Here is a 17480-nt window from a genome sequence, read left to right on the forward strand (position 1 = left end):
TTTGCAATTTTAAAGGCTAGTAGATCGAGATTCTAGAAATCTCGATCAACTGGTAGATCGGTTGGCTGAGCTGGCCGACCGGTTGTTCTAAAACGATCAACCAGTTGATTGGTTGCTTCCGGTCGACCAATTGATTTAAACTGGCTGACCGGTTGGTTTGTAATGGTGGTCGACTGATTGGTCATTTCAGTGGATTGGGCAATAGAGCTTTACCAGACTTGTTAGGTTCAATCAGTTTAGATTATGTTCGGGATCGATAAGGTAAAATAGTTTAGCTTTACATTTATATTTTAGTATCTAAGTTTAGAGTTTTTAATCTTTTAATTTTTTACTTCGAGTTGTTTTTGAGTGTTTTCTATATCAGTTATAGATTCTACTAACATTCCTCCTAACAATCTTCAATAGTTTTCGATTCTGTATCCATTTGTCTTTTGTTTTGATTTTCTAGATGAGTAAAATAATATTTAATATGCATGTTGATTATATGATGGACAAAACTAGTTAATTTCTTAAATATTTATATATGTTGCTTTATTTTCCAAGTAATTATCCATTCTTGAATTTTCATTCATATTTTGTTGAACTAAATTCTATTCGATATGATATACATTGCTTTAATAATTATACGAGTATCTAATATGTCTCAATATTGGTGTACTTGTCAGTAACTCCATGCCAACAAAAAAAAGTTAGTCTATGTTCACATAATATTCTGTATATCTAGTTGGTGAGAGAGACACAAGCCTATGACGACAGATTCTCCTATAGTGATTACTTTTGGGTGCCATTTAATCTCTGACACACACTCCACTTCTTATATTAATATGCTTTGTATGTATATTTATATAAAGATATATTGACCTGCAAATTATTCATATTTAAGATGTATGTTAAATGTTATTTTCTTACTGAGTTGGTTGAACTCACCCTTTTATTTTAATATTATTTTAGGTTCTTAATTTTTATTAGTATGTGAATTTATTGTTTCTGTTTTTTTAGTTTTGGTTGGTATGCTTTACTTGTTCAACAAAACTTTTCTTTTAGTTTTTAATTTGATATTTTAAACGCTTCATTATTATACTGTTTTAATAAAGTTTGAATTTTAATAAATGTAATAAGTATTATGAATTATTTGTTTTGTTTTATTTGATAATAAGAATTTTAAAATATTATTTGATTTTATTACTTTGAAGAATGTAATATTTTAAAAGATATTGAAGCGTAGTTAAATCTTTATTTATGATAAAGATGTATTGAGATGTGGTGTGGGGTGGATGTTCTTACTGTACTGTTCCTGTGTTAGACCACTGTTGGTATGAACTGACCCTAGAATTGTGTTCACAGGAGCGCAGGTTCAAGGATTTTGGCCCACTTGTTCTGTGCCAACAAAGTCCGGTGCCCTTCTGGTTGGATACAGAAGATCTCAGTTCGAACAACTCTCTTAATTTTGTCTCCTAAATTTGCAGCTGATTTTTCAGGTACTGGTAGTAGTGTTTGCAGCTGATTTTTCAATGCTGCAAACACTAGAGGTGACTCTGCAGGTTGCTTCACCAGCAATCCCTGGGATTAATGGTGCTGCAGCCAAGCAGAAAGCCAGTATTGATGCCGCTAAGGGGATAAATGAAGATTTAAAAGGAGTAAAAGAACAGAAGAATAAAGCAAAGGAGTAGAAGAATAGAAGCTGAAGCTGAGAGGAGAAAATGGGGGCCGAAAAATCAAAAGTATTCCAGTGTCTTCTTGTCTACTAAAAGCATCCTTTACTAATTCGAAATGGGTGGGCCCATTTCATCCACAGAACTTCCACTACCACCCATGCTTTTCCCCGAGGAGTGGTGGAAATATGGCATCTGGGTTGACTAAAATTGTTGTTCTTAAAGTTTAGCAGACTTATCGCTCTCTCGTGGGCTGCTGTAAGAATAAAGTTGTGACAGCTGTACTATAAACTTTAGTTCAGTGTCGATTTTTCTTGAGATTAGTGTTTGTACGCATAAAGAATTATATTTTAGGGTATTACTTTACTGCTTAAGTTATTATTAGGTTGATATTGATTTTTTTGATTTTTTCACATAATTTCAGATCTTTATTAGCTGAATACTTCTTTGATAAAAATTTAAACATAAAATAATATAAATATATAAAAATTTCAAGTTAAATGATTTTTAGAACTTGTTAAATAATTATATAAATTATATTCTAAAATATCAAATACCAACTTAACTTATTAGGTAGAGATTATTATTTAACATAAATATTAGCATAAATTCTTTTGATAGAAAGAAATAAAAAAAATAAAAGCATGTTCAATATCATTAAAGTTACATTTAATTGGTAAAAAAATTGGTTATGCATCCAAAACATAAAATAAATATGTTTTATAAAGAATTTTATAATAAATATCTATTCTTTTAAAATAAATAGAATAAAGAATACATCATGAATGTTTCTGTTACCTTTATCTCGAAACAATAATCAAATATTTTTAAATATTCTTTAACATGTGTTCTTTTCACAAACTAATACAATTGGACTTTTTGAAAATAAAGATTTTAAACATTCAAGTGTAATGATATAATACTATTATATAGGGATTTGACACAAATAAACTATCTATATGTTCTAATAAATATTTTTATGGAACAGTGAGATATATTTAGATCTAAAAGTAGACTAGTTTAATATTTTAAAAGTGAGATTACATGAGATTTGACCATTAGATTAGACTTATATTTTCCTAGTTGATTCTATAGGCAATTTTCCTATATAAAGAAACTCTATCACTAGTTAGAACATTGGATCTTCTAGAATTAGGCCCAAAAGTTATTGTTTAAGTTATTTTTATTATTTTTCTAGGATTTTTTGAATTTATTATTTTTATTTCAGATTCTAATTTAATTTTCTTAATGTTTCCAGATTTTAGGCTATTTTCTAACGGAGATTTTCTTGATCTATTTAAAAGTTTTGAAAACCTTTTGAAGAGACAATCATTCTATATTTAAAATTTCAGAGACTAAAATTATGAATTTAAAGTTTATATATATGTAACTCCCTTATTAAAATTTTAAAACAAAAACCTTAAGTTAAAAATGGATTTATTGGAGTACATGGGTGTAAGTCACGGCAAAGAGGAGCAATATTTTCTTTAAATATCTAGGTTAGTTGGATTGGATTTTGGACTGAAAATCAAACTTGAGTTTGATTGGCGAAAACATGGGAATTACACTGTTGTTATTCTATTAGCTACCGCATACATCACAAACATGTAAGCTTTGCCCAAAAAGAATAGGAAATCTGGATGATTGTTTGTAATCAGAATCCTTGGAAGCTGGAAGGGTGAAAATTGTTCCTTATAGTTGGAAATCTGGTCTGGGTTTTACCAAAATATATACCAAAAGGTTACGAGAAAAAGAAAAAAAAAACAGCAGCAGCAGCAGCAACTAGACTCCATGAAACCAAGTCTTGCATGCACATTCATTTACGTTCATGTTATCGATCAAATCACAGAAACAACAAGTCAAGATACAAAGTCCTTTTGCTTCCTTGTCATCTTGATCTATCGTTTCTATCTCAAACCCTAAACCTAACAGAGCTCCATAAATTATCACAGTACCACTTAGTCAATCATTGTCCTAAACACCTATTTACATCTCTCCCTTTCTGCGTTGAAAAGATAATCCCTATGTTTCATTACACAACAATATAGGGCTTGAAAAAAATGTCCTCCTTCACTTTCTTTCTTTCTTTTCATCCTTTTTATTACTTTATTATTATTATATTACTTTTAATGTGTGTTTAGCTTAAAAAAAAAGTATAATTTTCTTAAAACATAAACTATACCTCATAAAAATAAAAAATACATGCTTTTTATATAAATCCCATAAAAAAAAGCTAATCACTCCTCTATTTCAAACACCCTCTTAATTTATTAGTATTCTAATTAGTATTATAGTAATTTACTATTTAATTACTATTAATTAATTACCATTGAATTAATAATATATTATTCTATTAATTATTATAATTATTAATATTTGAATTTTAATAGAATATTCTAATTTCTATTTTTCCATAGTAATATATTCTCAAGAAAGATTTAATAAAATATTAATGGAAAATGAAATGATTGATTACAAAGGAAAAAAAAAAAGGAACTCGGATTTACACACACACACGAGAATCATATTAATTTTTTATATTAGTATATTAAATTTATTAAAAAATACTAATAATATATTAATTTAATATTTTTTTCAATGTAAACACACGTACAGATTCTTCAAATAATTTATAAAGAATTAAATTAGAAAAATTTTATATGTTTAAAAAGTAACCAATGATATATTATTAGTTAATCTATTAACTCATTTTAAAAAAAAATCATAATACATCATTAAATATTTTATTTTAAATTTCCCTCTCTCTCTCTCTCTCTCTCTCTCTTGTTAAGTGTAGCCCAAAAATTATTAATAGAATAACAGTAATTATTGAACTATAACCGTAGAATTTCCCAGTCAAGTTCACAATTACATACCCTGCTTTTCTCTCAACTTAATTTGGAATCTTACTCTCTAGCTTGATCAGTAAAACAAGCAGCAATGGAAGGTTTAAGAACTTCCTCTGTTTCATCAATTCACATCGCAACTTCAATAAGCAAAACCCAATTCACCAAACCCAAGTTCTTGAATTTTCAGTTTAATCCAGTACCCACTTCAACTTTCTCAAGAAAAATACCATCAACATCCAAGCTTTTCACAACCATATCATCATCTCCATCCTTCGTTTCAACACCTGAGCCAGAACTTGAAGCTGACTCTCAAGCAGAGAAGTTTGATTGGTACGCACACTGGTATCCCGTAATGCCAGTTTGTGATTTGGACAAGAGGGCTCCACATGCAAAAAAGGTGATGGGACTTGATATTGTGGTGTGGTGGGACAAGAATGAGAGTTCATGGAGAGTTTTCAACGATGCTTGTCCTCATAGGATGGCACCGTTGTCTGAAGGAAGGGTCGATCAATGGGGAAGGTTACAGTGTGTGTACCATGGTTGGTGTTTTAATGGCTCTGGTAACTGCAACTTCATTCCTCAAGCACCACCTGATGGTCCTCCGGTAATAAGTCCAAACCAGTATTAGCTTCTATAGAGTTTAGGCTAAAATTTTGCATCACCTTTCCATCAAATAATATTGCAGGTCTCCACATCTAAGAAAGCGTGTGTAGCAGTTTATCCAAGCACAGTACATCATGACATCGTGTGGTTTTGGCCAAACACTGATCCACAATACAAAGATATCATTTTGAAGAAACAACCTCCCTTCATCCCAGAATTAGATGATCCATCATATATCAAGATAACGGGTTCCAGAGATTTGCCTTATGGGTATGCAAATATGAGATAAAAAAATCATCACGTTCTTGTATGTTATGGATTTGGTCGGATTAGTCTTCTTACATTAACATCTTTATACATGTCAATTGATTACTTGCCAGCCAATTAGATGTTAATGCTTGTCACAGTTCGACTAAAAATACGTTAAAAAAGGTTCAGGTCAGATGACAATGGGATCAATTTTATCATTTTTCATATAAAAAAGTTGATCTAACTAAATAATATGGTATGTGGATGTCTGATAATTTTGATCCTGCAATCATCTGCACTCAAGTGCAAAACTGTTAGTTATATTTTTTATGTACAGTGCACATATCATATTTGATATACTTTTCAGAAATAGGGAAAGAATCATCTGTAAAATAAAAGTTAATGATCGATTTTTAATTTCTTCACTCTTCTAAACAACATTCAGATACGAAGTCTTGATCGAAAACCTGATGGATCCTGCTCATGTTCCCTATGCACATTATGGAATTATGAGAACACGACAACCAAAAGGTATTTTGAGGTGTTGTGTTCCATTCTCTTTGTTTATGTAGTTCATATGATTAAAACTAAAAATGTCTCGCAGTGAAGGCAGATAGAGAAGGGGGCAGCCCAGTTGAATTGAGTATCAAGAAACTAGACATAGATGGTTTCATTGGAAATCAAGTCCAGTTTGGTATTAATAAATTTATAGCTCCCTGTATCTCTTATGCTGACAGTAGTCCTGTGATTGATCAAGGTGATGATGCAATTGCTGATACTGAAAAGGTAAGCATTGTTTAGCGTTTGATTATTGTTCCTGGAGAGAAGAAACGGAGACAATGAAGATATACTGTTTTAAGTATAGAAATTCACTCCAAAACTATCTTTAAACATATTTACTTTATATCTATCTCTTCAACCGAACACGTTATCTCTAATATATATGTCATTCATGTACTGAAACACTAACCACACGCAACATGTTGCTATCGTGGCATGTGTAAGAATTGAAAGATACATTAACTTGTCTGCATAATCGCTGACAACTGTAGCCTACTAACCAGTTTACTAAGTAGATTTCCATTATTTCTTTGGTTCAAAGACACTGCCTGTTGTAGAATCATAATTCTACGTGATCATAGCCTTTATGTTGATAATTTTACTCCTGTATTCACGTGGTTCTCCTGTTCTTGTCATGTTTCTTCATAAAAAAATTATCCGTGCAGAAACCTTCCATGCAACGGAGAGAGGCCTTAATTTTCTTTTGTGTTCCGGTCAGTCCAGGGAATAGCAGATTGATTTGGGCCATACCAAAAAACTACGGAGTTTGGATTGCCAAAGTTCCACGATTTATTCATCATTCGGTAACCAACATAGTTCTGGATTCAGATCTGTATCTCCTTCATCTGGAGGTGATTTTCTGCTTATGTATTTAGCGAGCTGATATATTATAGCTTCAACTTTATAAAAAAATCAGTTACTATATGAGACTAATAGATCAATTGGTCAAAAATGTGAAGTAGGCTAAGGTTAATGTAAATCTCTTCATTATTTGTGTCATTAACAACTCAATTGCTGTCAATTTCTTCTGTTTATGCACATACTCTTGCTTCTCTATTTCCTTCTGGAACTAGACATTGTATTTGGATGGTTGATTGAGTATCCATCCAGGATCAACAGAAATCTCAATTCCCATGGTTTGCCTTTCAATGTAACAATTGTACATTCAAATCTGTTTCATCCTTCACTTCTTGAATTTTATTTGATAGGACAGAAACTCTTATGCTGCAAGGAGTTGCCATTTATCCTAGCTTTATGAACATTTTTCTTTCTGTGCACACCAAAGTTTTTGAGTCTTTGTTTTTTTGTAGCTCTTCCTCCAAAGCAAAAAAATGGGAGCCTGTACTCTCTAGCATTAACTGACTACAGAATTCTCTCCGCAGGAGCGCAAGATAATGGAAATTGGCGCTTCCAACTGGCAGAAGGCTTGTTTTGTGCCAGCAAAATCAGATGCTTTTGTGGTTGGTTTCAGAAAATGGTTAAACAAGTATGCTGGTGGTCAAGTTGATTGGAGGGGCAACTACAGTGGAACTCTTCCCCCAACTCCTCCTAGAGAACAGCTGTTGGACAGGTAATTAATGCACGTTACAACTACAGAAGAGTATTCAAGATTTCAGTTTGAGAAGTTTTCTTAATTCTTTCCTAAATTTTGGAACTGGTTTTTCAGGTATTGGTCTCATGTAGTAAACTGTCCCAGTTGCAATTCTGCATACAAGGGTCTCAATGCACTAGAGGTTATTCTGCAATTTGCTTCTCTAGCTTTCATTGGGATTGCTGGTGCAACCAAGCACAATGCATATACAATGGTAGCAATGGCAGTAGTATGCTTTGTAGGTTCAAAATGGCTGGATCAATTCATCTACAAGAACTTCCATTACCATGACTACGATCATGCTTTTCGCTGAGGTGTGTTGAAAATATGTCTTCACTGGTGAATGCATGATCCTGCAATAGATGGCTGAAATGGAATTTCAAGTCAGCAGAATTCTTCTGCTCTTAAGTGCTGCTGTAGAATATGTTGTGGGAGGTGAAAAAACTTAAGCACGGTATATAGTTTTCTTGTGAAGTTATTTTCAAATATTATCTAGAGACGTTTATTCGAAATTTGTAACATATTATTGCTGACAGTCAAGTATTTTCCTTTATCATAATGATAAACAAACTCTAATGATTGATTTAAATGGAGGAGCCAGGAACCGCGGTTGAAACACCAACAACACCAACAGCTCCTGTTATAGAATCTTAAAATCTTAATTAATAGTTTAAATTTTTAATTTGAGATTATTTTTTAATATAATATAAAAACTTTGTTAACCAAACCATCACGAGTGCCTTTAAGTTTTTGGATTGTAACGAATTTTTATATAGAAAAGAAAGCTTTGGAATTCAGATATCTATCAACCATTACCATGAAGTGAAAAATATTGTCTACTGTCGACAGAAGAAAATCCCTTGAGGGAACCATGACAGGTTACCTAATAATCTGTGTAAAGGATAATCAGCCTTGAAAAGGCATGAACCAGTCAATGATGGATTTGCCTAGAGTGAAATGAGAGTGCTAGGCTATCTAGTCTATCACAACTAAGCACAATAATCGGATACGGGTTTGAGTTTGCTATAAATTAATTTCTTGACTCATGAAAAATTATTTTTATTAGCTTATTTTGTTTAGTTATCCCATAAATGAAAAGTCTAAATATTAACCTTCGACCTTGTGAATAATTTTCAGCTAGTTTTAAAGACAAAACAAATCATGTTTATAATGGAAAGTGGCGCTTCCAACTGGCAGAAGGCTTGTTTTGTGCATCAAATAATTTATCTAGTCTTGTTGTTCCTAGCCCAGCCCACAACTACACATGAAAACTTATCTACCATAAAAGAAACAGTGCCAATTGACCAATAATTGATCCACTTTTGAAAGCTGTCACATCCCCAACCACGGAAAATACCACTAGAAATGGCCCCGTTGGCCAGGACCAAGCCTGAAAACTATGGCAAAAACTAATAAAAAAGAGTTGAGATCAACCCGGCCAAAAATACAAGGTAAAATACTCATTGCACTACCCATTGAAATGAGTTTTAATAGGTTGGGCTCCCAATCCAAGGTAAATACGCTCTGGAACGGCCCTGACAGGTTGAGACTGACCAGTCTTGAAAACCAACGCAAATTCCCACCAAAACAGGCATTGATGGGCCGGGACTAATCAGGCTTAAAATCCAAGGTAAATACTCACCAAATCAGCCATGACAGGCCACAACCAACCACACACAAAATCCAAGGCAAATATCAACGAAAACAGGTCGTAACGGGCCTAGATTGACCTGGCCTTGAAAATAAAGAAAAAAACCATTCAAAATGGCCCATGATGGCCCAGGACTAATCAAGCTCAAAAACCAAGGCCAATACCCACTGAAACAGCCCTAAACGGGATGAGACTAACCGAGTTCGAAAACCAAGACAAATACCTACCGAAGTGAGCCCCGACAAGCCGATACTAACCGGGCTTGAAAACCAAGGCAAATACAACTTGAAATAAGTTGATACCAATCGAGCTAAAAAACCAACGTAAATACCCACTAAAACAAGCACTGATGGGCTGAGTCTAATCGAGCTTAAAATCCAAGGCAAATACTCACCAAACTGGGCAATGATAGGTTAGGACCAACCAAACATGAAATCTAAGGAAAATACCAACGAAAATAGCCCTAACGGATAAGGATTGACCGAGCTTGGAAATAAAGGAAAATACCAATCAAAACAAGCCCTAATGGCCCAGGACTAACTAGGCCCAAAAGCCAAGGCCAATACCCATCGAAATAGGCCTCGACAGGATGAGACCAACTAGGCCTAAAAACCAAGACAAATACCTACTGAAACAGGCCATGAAGGGTCGATACCAACCGGGCCAAAAACCAAGGCAAATACAACTCAAAACGGGTTAATACCAACTAGGCCCGAAAACCAATGTAAATACCCATCGGAACAAGCACTGATAGGTCAGGACTTGTCAAGCTCAAAATCAAAAGCAAATGCCCACTAAACTGGGCCATGACCAACCAAACATGAAATCCAAAGCAAATACCAACGAAAATAGGCCCTAACAGGCCTGGACTAACCAGGCTCGAAAATAAAAAGAAATAACAATTGAAACGGGCCGTGATGGCCTAGGACCAACCAGACCCGAAACTCAAGGCCAATACCCACCGAAACAGCTCTCGATGGGACGGGACCAACCGAGCTTGAAAACCAAGATAAATTATCACTCGGGCTTGAAAACCAAGGCAAATACAACTCGAAACGGGTTGGTACCAACCGAGCCTGAAAACCAATGCAAATATCCACTGAAACAGGCACTGATGGGTTGGGACTAATTGAGCTCGAAATCCAAGACAAATACCTACCAAACTAGGGTAAGACCAACCAGACACAAAATCTCTAAGGCAAATACCAGCAGAAACATGCCTTAACGGGGCTTGGATTGACCGGTCTTGGAAATAAAAAAAAAAATACCAATCGAAACGCACCCTGATGGCCCGAGACCAACCAAGCCCTAAAAACCAAGGACAATACCCACTGAAACAACTCTTGATTGGTCGAGACCAACCGGGCTCGAAAACTAAAGCAAATACCCACCAAAACAAGCCTCAACAGGCGGGAATTTTCGAGCTTGAAAACCAAGGACAATGAAGATATACGGGAAATGTTTACTTGTAATTACTATTTTAATTATAGAAATCTACTTTAAAGCTATCTTGGAACATATTTAGTTTACATAAGAGCAAACAAAATAATGTTTTTAAATTATGATGGTTCTTTGATATTGTATAATAATTTTATTGATTAAATGATCACATATCTAATACAAGTAACAATTTAAGTTTTTTTTGTTGAAATAATGAAAGAAAGCTTTTGGATTCAGATATCTATCAACCATTACCGTGGAGTGAAAAACATGGTATATTGTTGACAGAAAAAAATACCTAGTGGAAACCATGATAGGTTACCTAATAATTTGTGAAAAGGATAGACAAGGTTCAATTGTCCATCAATCTGGCATCTGTTTTTCCTCGCATATAATCAGCCTTGAAAAAGCATAGTGCCAGGCTGCCATGTAGTCTTCTTGTTCCTAGCCCAGCCCACAACTACACAAGAAAACTTATCTGCCTATAAGAATCAGATCCACTTTTGAAAGCATGATCACATCCCCAACCGTAGAAGATATCAATCGAAATGGCCCCGTCGGCCAGGACTGAAAACTATGACAAAAACTAGTAAAAAAGAGTCAAGATCAACAGGCACAAGAAATCCAAGGCAAATACGCTTCGAAACTGGCAAGGTTACCTAATAATGAAAGAAAGCTTTTGGATTCAGAAATCTATCAACCATTACCATGAAGTGAACCATGACAGGTTACCTAATAATCTGTGAAACGGATAATCAGCCTTGAAAAAGCAACATTATGCCCTTCAATAGTTTTCATTACTGAATTCCAGAGAACCAACATTAAAAATCCATGTAAGTTTCAGCCATTATAAGAGCATGTTTGACAGTGTAATTGTGAGTACTTTTTAAATAACTTTTCGTGTCAAAATACATGTTAATGATATTTTTTATTTTTTAAAAATTATTTTTAATATCAGCACATCAAAACGATCCAAAACATACAAACCATATTAAATTTTAGCAAAAAAAAAATATTCAAATTTTTTGGGAACGCAGCCGCAACCGCATTACCAAACTAGCCCTAAATCTTCAACAATTCAAGATAAATTTTATCATTATGCATCGCTGCTAGCTCCTTGAGCTCAGCTTAGAAAGAATCAGATATGGAAGTTCTTTTAGCTCCTTCAGCTCACATTTTCTCATTTCAGTTCATTTCCAATTCTATCGCTCTCACCGGTTGTATATGTAGGCACAGACAGCGCTCAGGCACGCGGCCAAGCTTTCTTTCTTTCCTTTTTTGGTTTTTATTATTTTATTTTTCCATTATTTATTATTTTATCAAATAATTAATGGTTGTTTTGTATTTTTCATGCAACCTCACAAAAAAAAAAATAATGATTATTTTCCATGGCTTTGGCTTTTTCAAAAAAAATATTAGTATGGAAAATTGTCAGGTTTTTTTTAACACTGATCATAGAGAATCGATATTAGTTAATCAACCAAAGATGTATAGTTTTTTTTAAGAAATTGATGACGATAACACTGAAACAAAATAAATGGCTAATAATAATAAAAATTAATTATCAAATAGAGAATAATAAGATTTCTTAATCAATAGCTAAGGTTTCACTGATTACAATTAAGTGTCCTTTCAAAAATAGATTGCATGAGCATCTTTTTAATTTATTCTTTTAATTAAATTTTAGGTGATATAAATAATTGATTATGTATTTGTTTTATTCATTTATCAAACATATTTATAAAATATATTCAATTAAACTCATCAAATATAATAAAACACATGATATTTATTTTAACTTCATTAACTTTAATTTTTTTAAATTAATTAAAATGTTAAACAAATTTTAATTATAAACTTACCTGCAGCAACGCGTCGGGTGCTATACTAATACAATTCTATGGCTGCCACTAGCGTTTCCTCTTCGCCAAGCTTTATTTTTCCAAAGAAACTAGTCTTTGTTCCGCTATGATCAGATAAATTTTTTAAAAATATAAAAAAATATATTAAAAGTGTGGAGAATTTTTTAACAATATTGTTAAATTTGGTTAGGGGTCAATCTTAAAATTTTATATCTGAGATCTTTGTTAAAGTTTCAAATTAAACCAATTTAAAATTTATTTTTAATATTGGTATATCAAAACAATAAAAAAAACTAAAAATAATTTAATGTAATTGTTTTCTTTTCAAAAACACAATTTAACAGTAAAAACAAACACAACCTCAATCCGCATGGCTGCAGCAACCGAGCAGAATCATGCCAGCATCCACAAAAACACTTGTATTAATGGCAAGTATATGCTTCGCTGTTTCGAGACCGTTGAAGTGCTTCGTTTATGATGAAATTGTGAAAAAACTTCACACGTAAATGAACTTTTCCTGTTGATGAATTTTGGGCCTGTTGATCCTGCAACGGACACTCCAAAACTTATGTTAATTTTTGAGTTCTGTTAGTTTATGGACCGCAGAAAATTCCCCTACCCAAAGGTAGAAGGCTGATGCCTGGCCATTTTACAGTCATTTTCTTCTTTGTATTTTTACATGAGAGTTGGAGGTTAACACTTAACACTTTGTTCTATAACCGATAAGGCTGGTAGAGAAGGAGGTGAACCGATTATAATAGATTTGCAAAGACTAGACATTAATGGTTTTAGTGCAAAACGCGAAAGGAGCAGTAACATATTCATACCACCATGTGTGTTTTATGCTTTCTCTAATCCCTTGATAGATCGAGGTAATGAGGCAGATCAAGGAAATAGATCAGCATTATGCATCAGCTGGAAAAGATAAGGTGAAACATCAAGAAGATAATATAGCTTGAATTGCAGTTTGGATTGAAAAAATTGTTCCACGATGGATATTTCATATGCGACGACTTCTAGTTCTTGACTCAGATTTGTTTCTTCTTCACTGATTATCTCAGTGACTTCAATAGGAGTTGCTGCTGCAACTAAGCATGACGTGATATCGGCAGCTGCAAGGACTATGCATGTCTCCATGGCAGTACCATGCTTTGCTGCTTCAAGGTGGTTGCCCCACTTCATCTACAAAAATTTCCATTTCCATGATTGCAACCATGCTCTTCGTTGAAATTAGTCTTTGGCAAACTTCTCCGTCTGGAGAGGCTCTTCTGTTGTATAAAAAAAAAAAAAACCAAACTAATTGAACTATGAAGGCAAGACCTTGTTCGTTTTAACTATGTGGCCTCGCGGTTTTGTTCCACAAAAGGCGTCTCTTGTGTTTGAATCTTTTAAGGACATCTTGGTCCAACTACTGAATCAGTGGTTCTGATCCAGTGGGTTACTTCTAAGACAATCGCTGCTTCTTCCTTTACAAAGCATTCTGTCTTCCTCGTCCAGAGCACTTGTCTGAAATAACAAAAAGAAAAAGAAAAAAAAAAAGAGGAAAGGTTCAGGATATGTATATATGCCTTTCTAGAGCACTTCAATTTTCTTTTTATACCTCTACATCTGTGAGATCCACATTGTTTTCTCTGAGGAATGAAAGGAAGTCTTGAAATTTTTCTTCTGTAGGCCAATAATGACCGCTGTGAGGCCAAACTGCCTGTTGAAAAGTGGATAGAAACCATCATTAACAGACCACGTTAATATCTGAAGATCTTTAATCATGAAGCTATACCTTAAGAATGCCAGTTTCAACAATTAATCTGCCAGCAGCAGTTGTGACTCCTCCAGCCAAGAAGCTAGAATGCTGAAATGTGCCTTTCTTCTTAGTGCCAACATACAAGGTCTTAGATGTATCAAGGACAAAAATGGACTTAGCATCTTCCGTTGTGTGAATAAGCTCTCCTGTCATCTTGTAGAGGAGCTTGCCCTCCTCTATAACAACTTCATAGGCCTTCCTTTCTGTCTGTTATAGTAAATCTTTATCAGTAAAAGCATTTTATTTAGGTTAAAATAAAAATGAAATGTAGTTCATGGAAACTCACAGGACCAAGATACTTGATGCACTGCTTTTGAAATTTTGATCTTGGGCATGCTTCAAGATTTACTTCCTTGCCTTCTCCTATATCTAGCCTGCAGTTCCAAACCAAGCATGCATACACAAGTTCAACTTCAAATTCATGACCATGTCTAAAGTTAAAAGTCTAGCAATAAGGATCCAAGAAACATGCCAGTAAAAAAAGGGTTGTCTGCTTTTAGTATCAAGCCATCTCTCATAATAGAATTGTACGTTATGTCCATATCGATGTCGTGGATCGATCTGTTTTAAACAAAAGACATAACAGATTTGGAATCAGTATTCAGTAAGAGTGAATCGTGAAGAGCAATTATCACTTGCGTAAATTTGACAAACCGCTTCAAGCCAGTGCTTATCAACAAGTTTTTGTGCATTGTCATCACTTGACAAGCCTTTTCCAACTCTGCCAGCTTTCTTTTTCCCTCGTGACCATCGAGAAATGGCAGCTTGATGTTTCTTGATATCAAAGAAAGAAATAGAAATCCATTTGAGCTCAGCAAAATCTAAGAGTTCCCACCTGTGATTATGACAAGTAACAAATAATTGCATCAGAACAAGGTTATGCATCTTGCTATTTATTTATACGAACCAGGACTTGTGCTGATCAATAGACACATACCAGCTCTGGTCGACAAGAATTGCACAATCTGCAAGTATTCTCCTAGTTCGGTAGCTTTTGTAAACTTTCTGCAATCTTACAGCAGCTTGGTGTTCGGGGCTGGTGGGATAAAAAATTCTCAATTTCTGTATCGTCTCGAAGCTATGATTATCTAAGTTTAGGGGCTGATGATCCATTTCTTTGTTGTTAATACTAACAGACTTAGTAATGGCATCCGTTTCTTTCTTCAGAGGAGAACCTGTAATTGGCATCGTTCTTTCCGATTCTCCCCTGTCAATACTAACAGATCCTTTGACTACAACCATCTTTCGAAAGCCTAGAGATTTCAGTATTGTAGACTCAAAACCTTGGCTACTTCTTCACGTCAGGAGCTGACAGATTTTGCAATATATAACAGATACTAAGCCAGTCTGATCCGCATCTCTGTACTCAGAAAATGTGCAGGAAAAGAAGGGTTCTAGCAATCTATACTCTCTGGGTTTCTGTCCAAACAAAACCAATATATGACAGAAGTTAATACTACATTTCCTTTAATGGATCTCCATGTTCTTAATTTAGAACCAAATGCAGGTGATGGATATCAGATTACAAGCAGAGTAAGCTAGCTAGATTTATAGCTGTAAATCATCTTAACTAAAAATATTATTTTAACATAGAAAGGAAAAAAAATATATCATGGATCTCAAAGAACCCTATTGTCAGCACAACATTGTGGTAACCAAAAATCTATATAGACACGCACATTTCTATGTAAACAATGTTCATGAAACTTGAATCTCTCTGCACCAAATACAAAACTAAAACAAAAGTAACCCACACTGGAAGAATATCCAATCTCATTTAGAAAATAATCTAAATTATATTTTAAAATTTTATTTAATATCTTAAATTTTTATAAGTTAAAATAGTTTTTTTTAATGTGATATGAGAATTTTCATAACGATGACACCTAAAAAAAAAGGCTAAGAACACTACTTATTGCATAAAACAAATAGTACCAAAATTCAAAAGTACGAAGAATTTACCATTATAGCAAAGTTATCATTGTAGCCTAATTAACAACCAAAACACTAAGCAATTAAGAGTTTGTAGCCTAATATATGTTTATTAATGCGATGTAGCAGGCTACTTTTATAAAAGTGCTTTTTTAATTAAAAATGTAATTAAATGATTTTTTTTATTTTTAATATTAACTTATCAAAACTGTTAAAAATAACACCTAAAAAGTATTGATTTTATATTTTTTTAAAACAAAAAAACACTTTAAAAAATAGATTAAACCACAAACAAACATTATCTAAAATTATACTTCCGCAGCAGCTATGTAACTATAATTTGGTGAGTGGAGGGTTCCATATAAAAAGAAAGGAAAAGGAAAAGGAAAACATAGGGATGAATTTGAAAATAAAATAAAGCAAGTAGACCAAAAAACTATGTCTTGGGGACCAAACAAACGCATGGATATACTGAAATTAACCTTAGTATATGGGCTAAATTGAACAATTTTCAAAACTTGGGGAACCCCATCTAACAAGCAGTTCCAGCAACTGCTCTTGCATGAATAAAAATGATGAGGTCTCTAGGGTGTTGGAGTCTCGCTTTGATCAAAACCCCAAGAGAAAAACACAGGAAAAAACGGATTAAACCTAAGAATATACGAAAGGGGGGGGAGCATGACCTTGAACACTGGAGAGTGGATGAGTCGCTGAGCAAAGAAAGAAACACTGATCTCCTATTAATGGGAAAGAAATCGTGGGTGGAAAATGGAAAGTGAAAATGGTGAGACTTCGAGGGAGGAGGACAGAGCGTGGGCATTGACGACTTCAACTCGATGGGATTTCAAAGTTCCTTCAATCTCCTATCATCATTAATCTGAATAATTTATTTTGGCTTAGACGACTTTGACTGATTGGTTTCATGATACTCTGCTCTTCCAGGAAGAAACATCATTTCCTTAATTTCACGTTCTTCGATAAACGTTATGGTCATTTTATATATATATTGCCGTGTGGTGCGGTTTTTGAAATTTTTGTTAAAAAAACTATAATTAATAAATTTCTTTGAATCATAAACACAAAAAAGTATTCTCAATATCAAACTCTCCGAGAATTTATATTAATGAGAGCTTAATTCTGGTGGTGCGGTCTTGAAATTTTAGTTAAAAAAGAGTAATAATTAATAGTTTTTTTAAAAAAAATTATTTTCTAAAATCACCAACACAAAATCATTCACAATACTAAACCCCATAAAAATATACTTCGATTAAAGTTTAATCGTGGTATTT

At 33.7% G+C, this 17480-nt stretch overlaps 2 protein-coding genes across 2 annotated transcripts; one reads left to right on the forward strand and one right to left on the reverse strand.

Annotated features, from left to right (window-relative positions):
* Positions 1-4508: 4508 nt before the first annotated feature.
* On the forward strand, positions 4509-8094 carry LOC133702215 (protochlorophyllide-dependent translocon component 52, chloroplastic-like). The gene is made up of 7 exons (XM_062126493.1): positions 4509-5105; positions 5187-5374; positions 5799-5884; positions 5958-6139; positions 6580-6765; positions 7297-7484; positions 7581-8094. The coding sequence occupies exons 1-7, from the start codon at positions 4593-4595 to the stop codon at positions 7816-7818; spliced, it is 1581 nt and encodes a 526-aa protein (XP_061982477.1). The 5' UTR covers positions 4509-4592; the 3' UTR covers positions 7819-8094.
* A 5294-nt stretch (positions 8095-13388) lies between these two features.
* Positions 13389-17134, reverse strand: LOC133702220 (IQ domain-containing protein IQM2-like). Its single transcript, XM_062126507.1, has 8 exons — positions 16875-17134; positions 15197-15678; positions 14914-15094; positions 14732-14820; positions 14546-14633; positions 14236-14466; positions 14059-14160; positions 13389-13964 (listed from the first exon to the last, which is right to left on the reverse strand). The coding sequence occupies exons 2-8, from the start codon at positions 15499-15501 to the stop codon at positions 13875-13877; spliced, it is 1086 nt and encodes a 361-aa protein (XP_061982491.1). The 5' UTR covers positions 15502-15678; positions 16875-17134; the 3' UTR covers positions 13389-13874.
* Positions 17135-17480: the final 346 nt, after the last annotated feature.

This window comes from Populus nigra, chromosome 1 (genome assembly GCF_951802175.1).
Source record: "Populus nigra chromosome 1, ddPopNigr1.1, whole genome shotgun sequence".
Taxonomy (NCBI): domain Eukaryota; kingdom Viridiplantae; phylum Streptophyta; class Magnoliopsida; order Malpighiales; family Salicaceae; genus Populus; species Populus nigra.